At 33.0% G+C, this 17,531-nt stretch overlaps 3 protein-coding genes across 3 annotated transcripts; all 3 read right to left on the bottom strand.

Annotated features, from left to right (window-relative positions):
• Positions 1–458: 458 nt before the first annotated feature.
• Positions 459–2,123, bottom strand: LOC108217212 (alpha-1,3-arabinosyltransferase XAT3). The gene is made up of 2 exons (XM_017390056.2): positions 1,949–2,123; positions 459–1,644 (listed from the first exon to the last, which is right to left on the bottom strand). The coding sequence occupies exons 1-2, from the start codon at positions 2,088–2,090 to the stop codon at positions 479–481; spliced, it is 1,308 nt and encodes a 435-aa protein (XP_017245545.1). The 5' UTR covers positions 2,091–2,123; the 3' UTR covers positions 459–478.
• Positions 2,124–2,619: 496 nt separating this feature from the next.
• LOC108217211 (alpha-1,3-arabinosyltransferase XAT3-like) lies at positions 2,620–4,592 on the bottom strand. Its single transcript, XM_017390055.2, has 3 exons — positions 4,308–4,592; positions 4,061–4,171; positions 2,620–3,817 (listed from the first exon to the last, which is right to left on the bottom strand). Exons 1-3 carry the CDS (start codon positions 4,447–4,449, stop codon positions 2,658–2,660), a joined length of 1,413 nt encoding a protein of 470 aa, XP_017245544.2. The 5' UTR covers positions 4,450–4,592; the 3' UTR covers positions 2,620–2,657.
• A 5,169-nt stretch (positions 4,593–9,761) lies between these two features.
• LOC108217661 (beta-1,2-xylosyltransferase XYXT1) lies at positions 9,762–11,930 on the bottom strand. The gene is made up of 3 exons (XM_017390530.2): positions 11,570–11,930; positions 11,044–11,463; positions 9,762–10,964 (listed from the first exon to the last, which is right to left on the bottom strand). Exons 1-3 carry the CDS (start codon positions 11,709–11,711, stop codon positions 9,787–9,789), a joined length of 1,740 nt encoding a protein of 579 aa, XP_017246019.1. The 5' UTR covers positions 11,712–11,930; the 3' UTR covers positions 9,762–9,786.
• Positions 11,931–17,531: the final 5,601 nt, after the last annotated feature.

Here is a 17,531-nt window from a genome sequence, read left to right as displayed (position 1 = left end):
AACGTAATAAACTGAAAGATTAGTCACTAGCTTAGATTCTAAGGAGAAAATAGTGAAAGAAATATCAATATTGGATAGCATTGAAGGAAGAAGATCTAGTTTTACTGTAAAAGCATTATGCATGGGGATTAATTCAATTCTTGAGTGTATGTTAATATTCTGTTTACTTGATATGCAAGCTGATATATAACACGTTTGTAATTTGGTTGTCCTGTGGAGTTTTGTCAGCACAAAATTCATGAAACTCAGAACAAACAAACAACTTTTTATTGAAGGTACAGTTTTATATATTTTTAAATTTTCCAATTCTATAATTTTGTAAAATTTAGAATTGTGAAAAAATATCAAAAGTATTTTAGGAGGGACACGAGTCCTCCATGCTCCTTGCTAGATCCGCCCACACAGATAACTTATACTCGGACATTTAAAATACTGACAATGTTGTGAAGAATTTGCATCAATACTGAAACACTAGTATTTACATACTCAGCATCCGAAGAGCTTCCACCAAAGTTGCTCTAAACCTACATACATCAAGTTTTACATTTTGATTGTCCAAGTACATAGACTTAAAATAAGACCAACCCTTTTCTGCAACTGAGGGAGGGTTCTTGAAGACTTCATCATCTAGCGAGTACTTTTGTATCATAGAGCTCTCTTTTTCACTAATCTTATATTCTAGGTACCTCAAGTTCATAGTTTTTGAAGGATCTTCAAAAAAAGTTCTAGCAATCCATTCGAAATCACCAAATGGTAACACTTGGATGAGAACAGCATTTTTGGGAAGAAAAACAATATTTGTTAGGCCCGCACCATGTACTCCCATCAGCACATCACAAGAATTCACCAACTGTGAAAATTCTGATATATTTGACCTGGCCTCTGCAAGAACAACATCGAACCCTAAATTTTGCCCCATTGTAACAATCTCATTTTCATTCATAAATGTTCTAGTTCTTTTCCTTGAAATAATTAGCAGCCTCGGTCTTTTCTTCCCCTTTGAGCCTAACTTAATGGCATATTCCCTCTTTAAATAGTACGAACTTCTTAAGAACTCCCTGAAATTTGTCATTGAATAATCTGGTGAATTCAGTGGATCAATACTCAGATCCTTATGCTTTTTGAGACCAATTATCATGCTTGGGAAGCAATGCACTCCCTCGTCTTTATCTATGTCAATAGCCTCATAATTTGACAACTTCTTTAACACTACTTCAAACTTTGTAGTCCAAGAAACGTTCTTGTCTGCTAGAAGAAATTGCACTTGACCTTTAAATTTCCGGGTAGTAGTATATAATGGAATAACCACATCACTGAAGCTGTGAAAGTAGTTTTCTGTGTATCCTCCGATGGAGAATAGTACAGCCGGAACACTGTGATTTTGTGTACATCTGGGCATTTCTTGAGAAAATTTGAATTTTCGCACATGTTGCATTGCACCTTCATCAGTCTTCCTTGCATAAGGCTTTATTCTTGGCCAATTGTTCTTTGTAAACATATCTGCTACGCTAAAATGAGGAAGGAAAATTGTTGACGAGTTGCCAAGAATCCTTGTATCTCCATGCATCTCACAAAAATCTGATTCCGGTTCTGTAAAATGGCAAACTATCCGGGACGACTTCGCACGAGTAGTCACACCTGCCCCTTTAAAATTAGAAGTAACATCAAAGTTAATAAGTCTCTGTGCAAATAACCATTCTCATTATGTACGAATGCACGGACAAGAACAAGATGCACCCATCAATCAAATACACAGATATAAATTTTATTAAAAATAATCAATGGGGGTAGGATTGGTCAAATTCAAAAATGATCGCTACATCTTAACTCTCATATCATGTTAAGTCACCGATGCTCTTAAAGCTTAAATTTCATAGTAGAATTCAATAAACAGATCATATACTATAAACAGCAGTAGTACATTTCTATGCACACTTAATATTCTTACCAAATGGTAAAGGCCCGTGATAAGGAGTAAAATATATGCAAATGAAGAATCCAAGAACTAAACCACCAAAAAAAGCTCCACATCTCATCTTCTTCAGCTCATGATGGCTAAAACTTCTGGCGAATATGGAGTCATACAACATTTTTTCGAGAGAATGACTACTTAAGCATACACAACTAATACAAGCTTGCCTGGAGATACATATATGTTTAAAGATACAAGATATAAATATGCATATGGTGACATCGTAATTAGCTTGAAGATGAAAGATCAGTCACTAGCTTAGAATCTAAGTAGAAAATAGTCAAAGAAATATCAATATTGGATGGCAGTGAAGGAAGAAGATCTGTTTTTAGTGTAAATGCATTATGCATGGGGATTAATTTAATTCTTCAGTGTATGTTAATATAACACGTTTGTAATATAATTTGGTGGTACTGTGGAGTTTTGTCAACACAAATTTATGAAACTCACAAAAACAAGCAACTTTTTAATGAAGGTACACTTCTATATATTTTCAAATTTTCCACTTTAACAAATTTTTAAAATTTGGAATTGTGAAAAAATATCAAAAAGTATTTTAGGAGGGACACATGTTCTCCGTGCTCCTTACTAGATCCGCCACAGATAACAATAACATATTTACGGACATTTAAAATGCACAGACAACATTGTGAAGAATTTGCATCAATACTGAAACATTTAGTATTTACATACTCAGCATCCGAAGAGCTTCCACCAAAGTTGCTCTAAACCTACGTACATCAAGTTTTACATTCTGATTGTCTAAATACACAGACCTAAAATCAGACCAACCCCTTCTCTGGATTAAGTAAGGGTCCTTAAACACTATATCCTCAGGTGGGTACTTTTGTATCAAGGAGCTCTCCCTCTGTTCAATCCTATACTCCAAGTACCTTAAGTTCATATTCTTCGAAGGATCTCCGAAATCAGTTCTAGCAAGCCATTCCAGACGTCCTAATGGTACAACTTGGATAAAAACAGCGTTATTTGGGAGGAAAACAAGATTTGTTAGTCCAGCACCATGCACACCCATCATCACATCACAAGAATTCACCACCTCTGAAAACTCTGTTAAATTCGAGTGGGCCTCTAGAAGTACTACATCAAACTTCAAATTCTGAGCCATTTTAACTAGTTCCTGTTCATTCATAAAAGCCCTGGTTCTTTTTCTTGAAATAATGAGGAGCCTTGGCCTTTTCTTTTCTCCGTGCCTCAGTGTAATCGCGTATTCCCTCTTCAAGTGGTATGAACTTCTTAAGAACTCCCGAAAGTTCTTCATTGAGTAATGTGGTGATTTCAGGGGATCAATATTCAGCTCCTTATGTTTTTCGAGACCAAGTATGATTCTTGGAAAGCAATGCACTCCCTCTTCTTTATCTATGTCAATAGCCTTATAATTTGACAACTTCTCTAATATAATCTTAAACTTGGTAGTCCACCGCGCATTCTTGTCTGCTAGAAGGAATTTTACCTGACCCTTAAATTTTCGGGAAGTTAGATATAATGGAATGACTACATCAGTGAAGCCGTGGAAGTTGTTCTCTGCATATCCTCCAATGGAGAAAACTATACCCGGAACACTGTGATTACTTGTACAGCCGGGCATTTCCGGAGAAAATGTGAATGATCTTACAGTTTCCATAGCACCTTCATCTCCTTTTCTTGCATAAGGCTTTATGCCTAGTGAATTTTGTCCAGTAAATGTATCTTCTAGGTTAAAACCAGGCACGAATATCGTTGATGAGTTGCCATGAATCCTTATGTCTCCATGCATCTCACAAAAATCTGACGCTGCTTCTGTAAAATTGCAAATTATCTGGGATTCCATTGTAATCACATCTGCCCCTTCAAAATTAGGATTACATCAAAGTTAATTACATTATAAACTCGTAAAATTCTTTTCTTAGACTCTCATTTTAAGTTAAACATCAGTGGAAAATATATTTTTAGCTCCAACTTTCTCGAAATCCTGATTCCGCCTCTGACATGGACCAGTTCACTTCATTAGTTGCACCTCTGTACACACACAAACATATAGTACAGATGCTAATTAATCACATTATGGTAAAAGATAATCCGTGCACGTACTCAAGTTTGGAGGGTTGCTTGCTTCCACAGTACTTAAGTTTTGAGGTTTGCTTGCTTCCACAGTATTCCTCAGCATCTTGAGGTTAATTCCTGTTGCGAACTTCAACTCACCTGGAAAAAATTATTTTTCGAAGAGATCATTACCTTAATTAGCTACTACTTATCATGCATGTCTGTAACATACTATAAAGTGCATGAAAATCACTATAAATACTATAATGCATCAAGCATTCTTTCGTGTACTTACGAGTTGGTAGAGGGGCGAGAGAAGGGCTGAAGAAGGCGCAGATGCAGAATGCGATGATCAAACAACCAATAAAAGCTCCGCAGCCCATCTTCTTCTGCTCATGCTCACTGAAACTTCTGGCGAAAATAGACTTGTACATCATATGATATATTTTGTTTAAAGAACTAACATATGCATAGACCAAAGATACAAATGCACATAGCCGGGCTTCTTATACTGGTTTATCTGGAACACCAGTCCAAGCTGTAAAAATCCTTAAGAATCTAAGTAGAAACAGTCAGAACTTTCAATGGACAAAGCTCTTGTTATTAAGGTGCATATTAATATTTATTATGATGATTGCTCCCCACGTTCGTAATATAATAAAATAAAATGTAATAGTAGTTTGCTCAAAGCTACTTCTCTGTTTACTGTTTGACGAACAAGTTGTGCGCGAGCATGACATTCGGGCGTAAATGTGCTTATTTGTTATTGTGTGTATTACGCACTGTTGTAAAAAGCGGGAATTAAATTTAATCGGTGAAGTGTTCCAGATTAATCGGAGATCAATTGGATTGATCGATGATTAATCGGATGTTTAACTGGATAATCGGATATTTAACTGAATAATAAGATATTTAATCAGTTCGACGAACTACGAAACAAGTGATTAATTGCGATTGATCACCGACATTTAGAATAGAGGTATTACGCATGATTAAGTATCAGAGTAGCAATACTAAGGATGTTGGAGATCCCCCTCTCTCTCCCCTCTCTCTCCCCTCCCCCCCTCTCTCTCTCACTCATGGCCAGATTTAGTATTTCGGCTATTGTGGTATTTCGAACTGATTCAGGATTCAAAATTTCCTTTTGGAACAAAAGTAATATACTTTTGCAGCGGGAAACAAAGACGTTGGATCCGAGATTCAATTCATCGGAACATGGGGAATATGATGACTAGAAGATATTGCTACATGATTATTGATCAATGTTTTAACATGTTTTTCTTTAGCTTTTTGTCATTTTATGAATTTTTTTGTGTGTATTTACACCACAATCAAGGTACGCTATTTTAAACTTTTGAAGATTCGTTATTATTATATTGATTTTGTTGGGTTTTATGTTTATAAGTGTTAGATGTAGACGTGAATTTTGACAGTCTTGAATTCATGTATCTGCTACTTGTTATTTTTTCTCGATCACTTTGTTATGAGATGTTGAAGACTAGTACTATAGTTGTTTTGGTTAATCGCCATAGTCTTTTGAAGGATTATTTCTTGTTTAAAAGTTTAAGTTTCTTGTGCACTAACTTTTGCTAGTTTACACTTTAAGATTATTATTTGTTTTTATTAATATTTGATTGGTTTTGTGATTACTTGTTGTTTCTTTTTCTTCAAATTTCTCCAATGAAATGTGTGAAAAAAATTTAGTCAATGTTGGTTCGTTGGTATAGTTCGTCAAGTTTATTTGCAATTGTGTTTTTTGAGTTTGTAAGAGTTAGAGTTTGTATATCGTTACTGTTGGTGACAAAAGTGCTTCAATGTTGATGAGATGGTGCTATCACTTACTGTGATTTTGAAATAATATATTATTGAATAATTCTCTTGCATGATTTAAGGTTTGTTTGGTATAATTGGTGCCATTTTTAATTTTATTTAATTGGCTTTAATAGTAGTAAATGATGTATTTAATTTTAGCTATATTATATCTCTAGTTGACTTGCTTAATTTGTGCTAATTTTTGAATTTTATTTGACTTGTTTGATTGATGCTGATTTTTGAATTTTTGTTTACCGAGTAATTGCTAATAAATATATTTTCTAAATGTTTTAAATTCATTAATTTTATTTGACCGTAATAAATTCATATTATGGTGAGATATTACATTAAGTAGTGATTGACTCTTTTAAATTGAATTGATTGATGTCATAATTTTTTATAAATGATTTAATTGTTTTTGTGCCTTGATTGAGGCGAATTTGTACCATTCATGGGTGGCCATAAATGATGGCGTATATTTTGGCTTGTAAGAAGCAATCAAATATATTTAATTATTTTAGTGTCTAACCAAAGATCCTTCTTTGGTTAGACTTTATTCTAATTTTTCAACTTTAGAAATATAAACACACACTTCTATAATACTTAATTATTGGATATATTATCCTTTATAATTTTTAAATTATATAATTTTGTATATGAACTTATCTTCTTCTTTTTTCGTGTGTTTTTGCAGGATTCTTGGGAGGTGTTAAATGGGTATTTTCCTATCAGACATTAAAGCATTATTATCTAAGCGTCCGGAGATATCTTTGCATGTCTTTCGGTTAGATGATAATCTTTTTTGAATGAATGAAATTCCCTGTAGCGGCTTATTGTATCTCGAGATCCAACTCATCTACGAGTATGTAGACCCTGACAAAAAAAAAAAAAAAAAAAAAAAGTATCAGAGCAGCAGCACATATATATTACAAAAGTTGTTAGGATTCCTTGAGATTGAACAAGTGTGTGGAGTCCAAATAATCGATTATGTTTGGTACAAAAAATATCGGACATTTCAACCTCCTGGTTAGCTAGCTCTGGCTTAACCTTTATGGTATGCATGATTTAGCAGATGAAAGTTGAAACGTTTTGCACCAACCACAGGAACACTGAACATATATGTGCGCGTGGGAGAGACATTATCTATTATAAATAATTAACATCCACTGCATTATTAGTGTTGTAATTAAGCGGAGATGTTTCACCATATTTTTACTAAACAATTATAGATACTCTCTTTTCTGCCCCAGACCCACAGCTAGCCATAATGGACAGGAAGAAATGTCATTTATTTGTATATATGGTGAAGATATATTGAGAGTTGAGAGAGGGGAGGGGACAGATAGTTGCTATCTTTTGTAAGTCAATGCTAGGTAGCAAGTCCCAGTGCAAATCAGTCTCAATCTTTCTGATTAATAATGCAGGTTAGTACTTAGTAGCTTGCAGATAAAACACTTCAAATTTCACAAGTTTCCGATCTCCCCATAGTGTGCTCGGGCCAGAAGGTTTCAGGGTACGAGGCGAACAACTCAATTTACATGTTTAAAATTAAGATGCTCCCTTCGTCCCAATTTAGACGAGCCTTTTGCTCATTTCACACATATTACACATATTACAAATATTAAATTAAATGATTGTTTTTTTTTCCATGTTTGTCCATATTTACTATATTGACTTTCTACGTGTCTAGCGCTTTTTAAGCACCAGACGTCTGAATTTATTTTTTATTTTTAGCGTACAACGCTTTTTAAACGCCCAAAGCACAATACTACTTTAAAGAAAATAAATAACAAAAGAACAAAAACAAGGAGGGGTGAGCGGGAGATCATAAACGAAGAACACAATGAATTTCAAAAACCCTTTCAACTTTATGTGATTTAGGACTTCATAAGCGAACATAAGCAATTTTGGTTATCATTCTTATTCACAGAATTAGAGAAATTCACACGCTCACACTACTCAGGTATATATGAGTCGTGCCACACGATTTTCACACGATATGATTTTGATCGTTGAATATGCATTCTTGTTAGTCCTTATACATTGTGTGAACACCGAAAAAGAGTAGGGAGAACAAAAAAAATGTGATTATGATTGTTTATTTCTCGCGCTTAATGTGTTTGATGAATTGTCGGTATGAGGAAATTTAGTAGGTTTTGTGAACTTGTAGTGAATTGGTTACGTGTGCTTCAAGCGCTTTTTAAGCTTTGGATGCTTAAACAAATTTTACACGTTTAGTGCTTAAAAAGCGCTAGACACATAGCGTCTAGCGGTTTTTAAGCGCTAGACGGGGCGATACTTTTGATCACAGCCGCCTAGCGCGCCATCTGATGGTCGAAAAATCGTGAGTTGGATATTGGCTCCCCAGCATAAGTATGCTGGGATATATATGTGTGTGTGTTCCAAATACAAATGAAATCAGCTTATAAACTAAAAACCAGTCCTTGACTAATTTTTAATTGCTATTTTGAACTACAAAATTACTAGTTCGCACAAATCACTATTTAATATATAACATATTTCTCAAGTCTCAAATATAAATATATACATACACACGTGCGTACATACATGCGTATACACATATACAACATGTATGATCATTATTTTCATCTGTAATAGACTTCCTGCCACCATTATCACCATTATCAGAACTTTTTATTACTTGGCACCGTTGCCCACCATCACTAATAGCCAACCTCTATTTGTCACCACAACTTATCACAATTAGACTACTTAACATCATTACACACTTCCTCTCATTACTTACTACCATCATAGACCTCGTAAAACTATAACTGATCATCAATAATCGAGCACCAATTATTATCTTAAATAGATTTTAATAATACAAATTGTTTAAGTAGACTTTCTTTATTATAAATAATAAAAAATTGCTGATTTTCTAAATTATTAACCTGCCAGTGTGTTTAAGAAAAATGAATTTATGATAAAACTGGATCAAGTTGAAAGACTTTGGGGCTTGAGTGCTTTTACACGAAACACCGACTGTAGCATAAAAAGTTGAGGACCATATACTTCTAGAGCTGAACAAAAGGACCGGCCCACTAGGTCCGGGACCGGTCCTTCAAAAGCCCGGACTTTTTTTCAAAAGCCCGGACCGGGCTTTTCAAAAACCGGGCCGGGCCGGGCCAGATTTATTATGAAAAAATGAGGCCTACTTCGGCCTACCAGGCCGGGCCAGATTTAACCGGGCTTTTATCCGGGCTTTTTTTAGTTATGATTTTAAATAATTATATGACCTTTTTTTATTGAGTTTTTCCATATCATTCTATTTAACTGAAATTTGAGTTGTATAAATGAATTGACGTGATATATATGTATACATATCTTGAATTGATTGAAATTAATTTTAAATTTTGTATATAAATTTGTGTCAGTACGTGTAGCATTAATTAATCTAGTTGATGTGGGGATATGTTTAATATTTATACATGGACTTGGATGTGTAAAAAACTCCGATTTATAGGTTAATCGGGCTTTTCATCCGGGCTTTTCGGGCTTTTATCCAGGCTTTAGACCGGTCTTTTATCAGGCCCGTCTTTATCCAGGCCAGATTTTTTGCCGGGCCGGGCCGGGCCAGATTTTTGACAAAAAATCAAGGACTTGTAAGGACTTGCACGCCAGATAAAGACCGGGCCGGGCTTTTAGTAGACGGGCTTTATCCGGTCTTTTTACCGGGCCAGACCAGACGGTCTTTTTAGGCCCGGTCTTTTTGTTCAGCTCTATATACTTCTAACGGTTTTAATCATCGGTAATCATGTTTAATCATTTCCCACTAATAATTTATGCAAGTAACTAGCGTTGATTCCTTAAACAATTTTTGAGCACTTTTCTCCCTGACGACTTGGGAAATCGAAAGTGCATCAAATTAAAAATCACGTAAAGTTGTAAGAGTGAACTTCACGAGACACAAAACGAAAGAAAATGATCATTTTTACTTGCTACTGATGCAAAAGTTTGAAAGCTTTTGACAAGGTCCTCCTGAACCTACGAACATCAAGAATTACGTTCTGTCTATCCAAATATACAGACCTAATTACACCCCAATCATTTTTATTTACAGACAATGAATTCCTAATCGTTGCACTCTTAACTGAATATTCTTGAATCAGAGAGCTCTCTTTTACTTTTATCTTGTAACTCAAGTACCTTATGTTCATATCCAATGCAGGTTCTTCGAAATCACGTCTGGCATACCATTCGATTCCCAGCGGAACTATTTGAATCACGACAGCATTGTCCGGGAGAAAGACCATGTTCGTAAGCCCTGCTCCGTGGACTCCGATCAGAACACTGCAAGAATTGACTAGCTCCGCGAACTTGGACAAATCTGTGGAAAGGGTTGCATCAGCTACAATGACTTCATAGCCCATGTTTTCACCCATTTTGGTAATTTTATTTTCATTGACTAGTGTCCTGGATTTTTTCCGCGATATAATCATCATACGAGGCTTTTCAGTCGTGCCTTTTCTCATCTTGGTCACATTTTTTGTCTTCAATGAGTAGGCAGACCTTAAGAAGTCTCTGAAATCTTTCATGGACAACCCTTGGTAAATATTTGATGATTGTGCAATGCCTAGCTCCTTTCGAGTTTTAAGGCCAATGATCATGCTTTTATAGCACACGATTCCTTCTTCTCTGTCAATATCATTTACCTTATGTTTAGATAGCTTTCCAAGAATTCCTCGGTACTTAGAACTCCACCAGGCTTTGTAATCAGTAGCCAGAAAATGTACCTCACCATCAAATTTTCGCGATGTTGAAAACAGGGGAATGATTATGTCAGAAAAATCATGGAAGTGGTTTCCGGAGTATCCTGCTAGCGAGAAAAGAATAGCTGGAATGCTTTGATCTGCAGTGCAACTAGGAGGAGTTTGATGAGATGATATGACTTTGATAGTCCAACTCTTGACACTCTCCATGGCTCCTTCATTTCCTTTTCGAGCATATGGTTTTATAACCCATGAAGTGCCAATTTGAAACGAACTATCAGTCCGGTGGGAGACCACAAATATGGTGGAAGAATTTGGATGAATTCTAATGTCTCCTTCGAGTTCACAGTAATCCGATACAGGTTCTGATAAACTACATACCAGCTTAATCAGCTTAGCTTCAAGTCCTGAAAAAAAAACAGAGACTTTATCAGAATTGAAGTAAAATCTGACCTTAATCTAAATATAGAATATAGATTACAATACCTATTGGCTCAGGAGCAAGCGCTTCATTGCTAGCTACGACGTCTTTTACACCTTCACCAGTTGATGACTGCAACGGCTTCGTGCCAGTAGTATCCTTGGTTATATATGTGTCTTTCACATTGCCACCATTAGCCTCTAACAATGACACTGAGGAACTCGTATCCTTGGCTACTTGTCTTTCTTTCACACCATCATTAGTCGATGACTTCACTAGATTGGACGCGATTACATCCTTTTCTGCCCTTCTGGCATTCACACCATCATTAGCAGACAGTTGCAAGGTATCCCTGGTTGCTTCATTGTCAACTTCTGCATCAGTACCGACTGATAGGTACTGCAATGGCTCGGATATGTTTCGATCCTTGATAACCGCGGTGTCAACTCCACCAACACTCCTCGGAAACTGCAAGCTGATCGAGGCTATAACAATCAAAACAGAACATAGATCAGGCAACAATACCGAACCCCATTTTCAAAAATAAATTTTTCCCTTGACAATAAAAATCAAGTAATTATCAACACTTACGAACTATTCGAACATGATATTGTGGTTTGAACACAGTACAAATGCTCAATGCAATCACCGCACATGCCAGAAACGCGAAGCGTCCGATTTTCTGCTGCTCAAATCGACTGAAGCTCTTACTAAATATAGGATCATACAACATTCTGATTTCTGGCTGATCACTACTTAACTAAGATTCTAATGCCGAATTTATCGAAAGCAACTACTTAGAAAACACGTAGACAAAGAATGATTTGCACCCTTGAGATGGACAAGAACATGATGAGTAGAAGCAAGCTAGTTGTAGTGAGATTACAGGCAGCTTATACTGAAATGGTTGCCAATAGGGGTTCATAAGCATTGTCAACTCTCCAGTTTATATATTGTTTTACGTAAAGGTATGCATGCGAGTATTATATTTTGTGAAGAAATTGCCGGCAATAGCTTTCTTCCTTTGAAAGCAACGAAACATCTAATAGTTGCTACAAATGTAATCATTGTGCATAATTGTTTTTTTATATTTTTTTTCTTTTGCTTTTTTTATGTTTATTCCTTTTGCTTGTGTGCATCTATTATTAGTGGCGCATCTAGAATTTTACCAAAAACGGGCATCATTAATATTAAACAAAATTATAAAAATTTAAAGATCGCAAATATATAACCATTAATTATTTTTATACATTATCAAGGAAAGGCAATTATTTGGGAAAGTTAGAATATTGCGAAAGAACAAATACTGAGTTGCGTTCATATGACACCAGATGGCAATGTAGGGCTCGTAGCGAGTATTTGCAATTGAGAAAACCGACCACCAGGGTGATCGGTTTTATACCTTAAACCTGACTAATCTGTCAAAATCGATCAGGTTAAAATCGACCACCTTTGCTGGTCAGTTCTAACCGTTGTACAACGCAATCGATCGTTTTTAACGGTCGGTTTTGTCTCTTTTTTTTTTCTAGTGTCATGTCTCAAAATTGAAAAGAATAATATTTAAAGTTATTCATTTCCTGGTATGAAATTTTTTCTAATTAGAGTTGTCAATAAGTCACAAATTCTCATAATTTTGTCCCTCTATTACTAAATATTTGTTCCTTTTTTTTTGCCATAAAATATTTATTTCTTAAGATTGGTAGAGAAAAATGAATTTCTCATCATTGGTGTTACTAACTATTTTTTTACCAGAATACTCTTACTGATTAAACAAATTAAGTTTGAGTATTTATATCTCATGGGAATACAAATAACATTAAGTAAATATTGAAAATGGAATAAAAATAAACATTTTTAAATAAAATTAATTTTTTTGAAAACCGTTTTTCCATAATAGAGGGAAAACCAAATTACCTTTATATAATTTGTATTTTGTGTATTATCTATAACAATTTATATCATGCACAGGTGTTTTTTATTATATTTTTAATATTAAAATTATATATTTCATATATTTATATATAATCAGAATAATTAATGTTAATAAATAATCATAATTTTTGATTAAATTAAGAATAAAATATATTTTACATTTTTTTTGTAATTTTAGAACTAAATTATATATAATACAATTTTGATATGTTTATTACGAGATTTAATATTATTTAATATTTTGGATAGATATTAATGTATAAATTTTAGTATATTACTTACGAAATACAAATTTGAGCATCATTAAAAATATTAAATGAAATATATAGGTGTGTGTGTATATTCAATTGAATAATTTTAATAAATTTTCTTTAGGGGACGTTTGGTTGGAGAGTGGTATGCAATTGAAACTAGGAAGGTTAAGGTAACACGGGATTGAAGTATTATATATGATATCATATGCTAGGTTGAGTGGTAGAATTAGAGATGGCAATCGTTTGGTTTCATATATTTTCGTGTTTCGTGTATTCGAAGGTGAAACCCGTATCCGTCCGTTATTAATTTCGTGTACCTAATTTGAAACGTGTATCTGTTCCGAAACGTTTCGTGTATTTTCCGTGTACTTTTCGTGTATATTATATATAAAAATATTAATGTAATTTTAATCAGAAAGTAATTTTAATATATATATTTTCATCTATAATTCTACTAAATATGAAGGATATATTCATGCTTGCATACAATACAATACAAATTTGTTAATATATCTATAATATATATCTACATATACATATACATATAAATATGTATTTTTTTACGCAATTGTATATTTAGTATATTATTACATATATATAATAAAAATTATGTACAAATATTTCGTGCACTTTCGTGTATTTCGTGTACCCAAAATGAAAATCCATATCTGACACGAAATCTATCATGTAATTTCGTGTTCGTGTACTTTCGTGTATCAAAAATCAAAACTCATATCAATTTTTTTCGTGTCGTGTTAGCGTGTTTCGTGTCAAATTGCCGGGTCTAGGTCGAATGAATGAATATTGTTTGAAGGAAGAAATTTTTCAACCAAACACAACCTATGTGTTCGAAATTAACATAAATCATATCATTATGTTCTTTTAGGTTGTTAACATTCTTTTACATTACTTCGACAAGTATTTTCAAGACATATACATATAGTGGGATAGGATCAAATAAAAAAAATTTTAAGTTACAAACTTACAAACTTTTTTTTTGAATTTTTTTATTCTCCCATCATGTTAATCTTTAGTTATAGAAAGTATTCATGTTGAAAATTCTTGAAAAAACATCACAATTTTTAAAAATAACGCATAAATAAATCGTGCATTCAACACATTTGTAATTGAGGTTCAACATCGGGTGTAGAGCACTAATTATCATTGTGTTGAATATAGTTATAAAGATGCGTAAGCTATCCCTCTGGGGTTTGGGTAGGGTATAGAAATATAAATATTGGTTATATAATGCGTTTAACTTAGTTCTTATATTGAAAAATTAGTTTATGTACTTCTCCAACACAATTTTGATCGATGTTCAACAAAATATCCTAAAAAATGTTAAACTCAAGTTATATATGTGTTGAAAAAAAAAAGTTTGTAAGTTTGTACCAGAACCCTCCCCTACATATAGTTTCATAACTTATTTTTAAATATATTTTTAAATAAAATTTTAATTTTAAATTGTTATTCAGAAAAATTATGATTAATTAGACAATATTATATATGAGTTTTAAGATACGTATCAAATTTTTATTCAAAAATATTAACGATCAATCGACACGAATGGATTACGGGATACCAGTGAAACTCGAATTAAATAATCCCTTGTATGATACTAAGACTATAATGTGCTGTACCGATTAACAAACTTAAAATCAAATTTTATATGTTCTATAGATTAATACTATAATGAATAAGATTATAAATTTTCAAATATAAAATCGGTATAACGGAAAGAAGAGAAGAAAAGATCCGTATCACTGCAAAAGGGGACAAATGCCCACCACGCGCGAGTAATTTAATATTTTATCCAGTGACGTAAAATTGGCATGAAGTACGACAAAAGACCCTCGCAAAATCTCACTTAAACATATATATGATTATATTCTTATAGTTTTTTTTGTATGGAGTACTCGAGATAACTTTTTTTTTAATAGTATTCGAGATAACTTGTGCGCACTAATGTGAGAAGAAAATGACCCCGACGGTGGTTTGTTTGGCTGCTTTTAAACGTCTGACTAAATTTTTTTGGTTATTCTTCTGAATTTTAAATTTGAACAATAAAAATCTATATAACACTTTTCAAAAAAAATTAGAATACTTATTATTATTACAATAATAATTTTATACGTAGTAATAATATATCTATTCAACAAATAATTAAAAATTATTTTATCACTATAACCAACTTTGTAAGTGACTTAAAACACTTAAAACAATTTCATAAGTGACTTTTTTATGTTAAGTAAAGAATTCTAAGTATCCGAGGGGCGCTGATATTAATTAAGAAAGGATTGATTTTCATATTTCTTCATATTTGATTTAGCCAAATGACAAGACATTAGGTTTTGACCAATTACATAATTTAATAAGTAACATCGAGCTATGTCGGTAGTCCCTTCCAGCTCTCTTACAAAATCATAACAAAATGAGCAAGGTAAACAAAAGATTTATTATATAAAAGTTTGATTAAATTATACACGTAGCATTGTGTAAAATTTGTAATACTCAGTAATATATATTATTATTTTGATGTTATTGACTATATTATTTGATTATACTTTAAAAATAATATATTGTTAATATTTTATATTGTAATAAATTAGAAAGAAAAAATTAGGTATCCCAAAAAAAATCCGCAAATTCACGTGTCATCTTTCTATTAGATATAAGATCAATAAATAGACATGGATCTCTTGGAGTTACATTAATCTCACCAATATAATCATCCCAAATTTACGCATCATCTATTTGAAGACATTTTGAGAAAATAGCAGTTTGAGATATCTAAGCATCGCTTCTGTATATCACTTTAATATGATCATAAATGATATGAAATCTTCTTACCCATATCTTATAAATTAGTAGATGTTTGACTATATTTATGACCGAAGGAGATGTAGTATTGGAGTTGAGTTTTTTTACATAGTCTCCACCTTTTTATTCATAGCATGTAGTAATAATTTTTAGATATTTAATATAATTGTAGTGCGACCTTAGTATTCTAATTACAACTATAAACACTGTTAACATTGACTTCAGCTATAATGAGGAAAACTCAGAGTCAACATCAGAGAGGTAGATTATTCAAGTTGCCATATTATTGATGTCTTAGTCCCCGGCATCTGTTATTTATGACGCATCTGATTTATGATTAATGAGTCCTGTTATAAAAATCAGAATCTCAAATTCATATGTTGGTGTTTGAATTTGTAATTTTATGATATGAAATGAGAACCCAATCACACTTAAAAAGTAAATGATTTTTTACACTGCTCTTGGAACACCCATTCTCATGCCACTCATCTCATACCCTTCCTTCTCATTTCTTATTCTTATTCCTACTCACGATGCCTCCAAATTTGTTGATTTCGATTAATGTGGAACTGTGATATTTTTATATAATATTTCGTGCATGATATATTATTACTCGTATACTCTTTATATATTAATAAACAAAAATGATTTAACTGTTTTTTGTAATCATCAAAATATAATCTCTAACCTTTTTATTAATATATCTATATTACTAGATTAATAATTTTCAGGCATAGGGAAATCCAACCTGTTGAGTTAACACCGGAAATTAATTCTTTTAAATAAATTTAAATAAAATTTTACAAATCTCAAAATTCAACAGTCCACTAATTCAGTAGTAGGTCTGATTGGAGTTAGGTGGCTGATGAAATATGAAAGTTAGAGCAAGCATTTGGCTTGGACTTTGTTTCATCATCATTACCTGCTCTCAATCATATATGTTAACCATTTCTACACCCAAACCTGCTCTCACTACCCAGAGTTTTGCATGCCACTGTTTTGTTAAAATCGGGGTTAACATGAATGGGACGTTTAAACCATTCTAGCTTGTCATTTAGCTTCTTTTCTTTGACATTTCGCGTCTCTTATGATTTTCCACGGTGGTTTATATATTAATTTCATGGTGTGCTCTTTCAGCATTAGGTAGCAAAGTAGTCACGTAATTATTATAGATTAGTTATTAATTAGGCCAATTAATCAATAATGGTTGTTAACTAGTAGGGCTGTGCGTCACCATCTTTAATGATAGAAGGAAATTAATTTATATCAATTGATTAAGAAACACCTTTTGTAGAACTCTAAGAGTTTAACGATTAATATATATCTAAAATAATTAGCCAAAATATTATGATTAGATAATGCCGTTTCTGATAAAGAATGACATAATGGAAAAATAAGAGCAACTCATTTTCCTAATCTGCATAGGTTAAAGTGGTTTGAATGTTTGATTATCCAAACCATGCTAATATGCTATTCAAATTATTTTGTCTCAAGGTAGTTAGCATTTGGGTATATATGTAACACTTTGATGTTGAAATGGACTTGTC

The sequence above is a fragment of the Daucus carota genome, chromosome 4 (genome assembly GCF_001625215.2).
Source record: "Daucus carota subsp. sativus chromosome 4, DH1 v3.0, whole genome shotgun sequence".
Lineage (NCBI taxonomy): Eukaryota > Viridiplantae > Streptophyta > Magnoliopsida > Apiales > Apiaceae > Daucus > Daucus carota.
This window is presented reverse-complemented; position numbering and strand designations above follow the sequence as displayed.

Bases quoted from the DNA above. Each gene is read 5' to 3' on its own strand.
- LOC108217212 (XM_017390056.2), bottom strand. From the start codon at position 2,090: ATGTTGTATGACTCCATATTCGCCAGAAGTTTTAGCCATCATGAGCTG. The intron at 1,645-1,948 runs GTAAGAATATTA...CTAATTTTAAAG, and splicing joins TCACGGGCCTTTACCATTTG to GGGCAGGTGTGACTACTCGT.
- LOC108217211 (XM_017390055.2), bottom strand. From the start codon at position 4,449: ATGATGTACAAGTCTATTTTCGCCAGAAGTTTCAGTGAGCATGAGCAG. The intron at 4,172-4,307 runs GTAAGTACACGA...AATTTTTTCCAG, and splicing joins TCTCGCCCCTCTACCAACTC to GTGAGTTGAAGTTCGCAACA. The intron at 3,818-4,060 runs GTACGTGCACGG...CTAATTTTGAAG, and splicing joins AAGCAACCCTCCAAACTTGA to GGGCAGATGTGATTACAATG.
- LOC108217661 (XM_017390530.2), bottom strand. From the start codon at position 11,711: ATGTTGTATGATCCTATATTTAGTAAGAGCTTCAGTCGATTTGAGCAG. The intron at 11,464-11,569 runs GTAAGTGTTGAT...TGATTGTTATAG, and splicing joins ATATCATGTTCGAATAGTTC to CCTCGATCAGCTTGCAGTTT. The intron at 10,965-11,043 runs GTATTGTAATCT...TTTTTTTTTCAG, and splicing joins GCTTGCTCCTGAGCCAATAG to GACTTGAAGCTAAGCTGATT.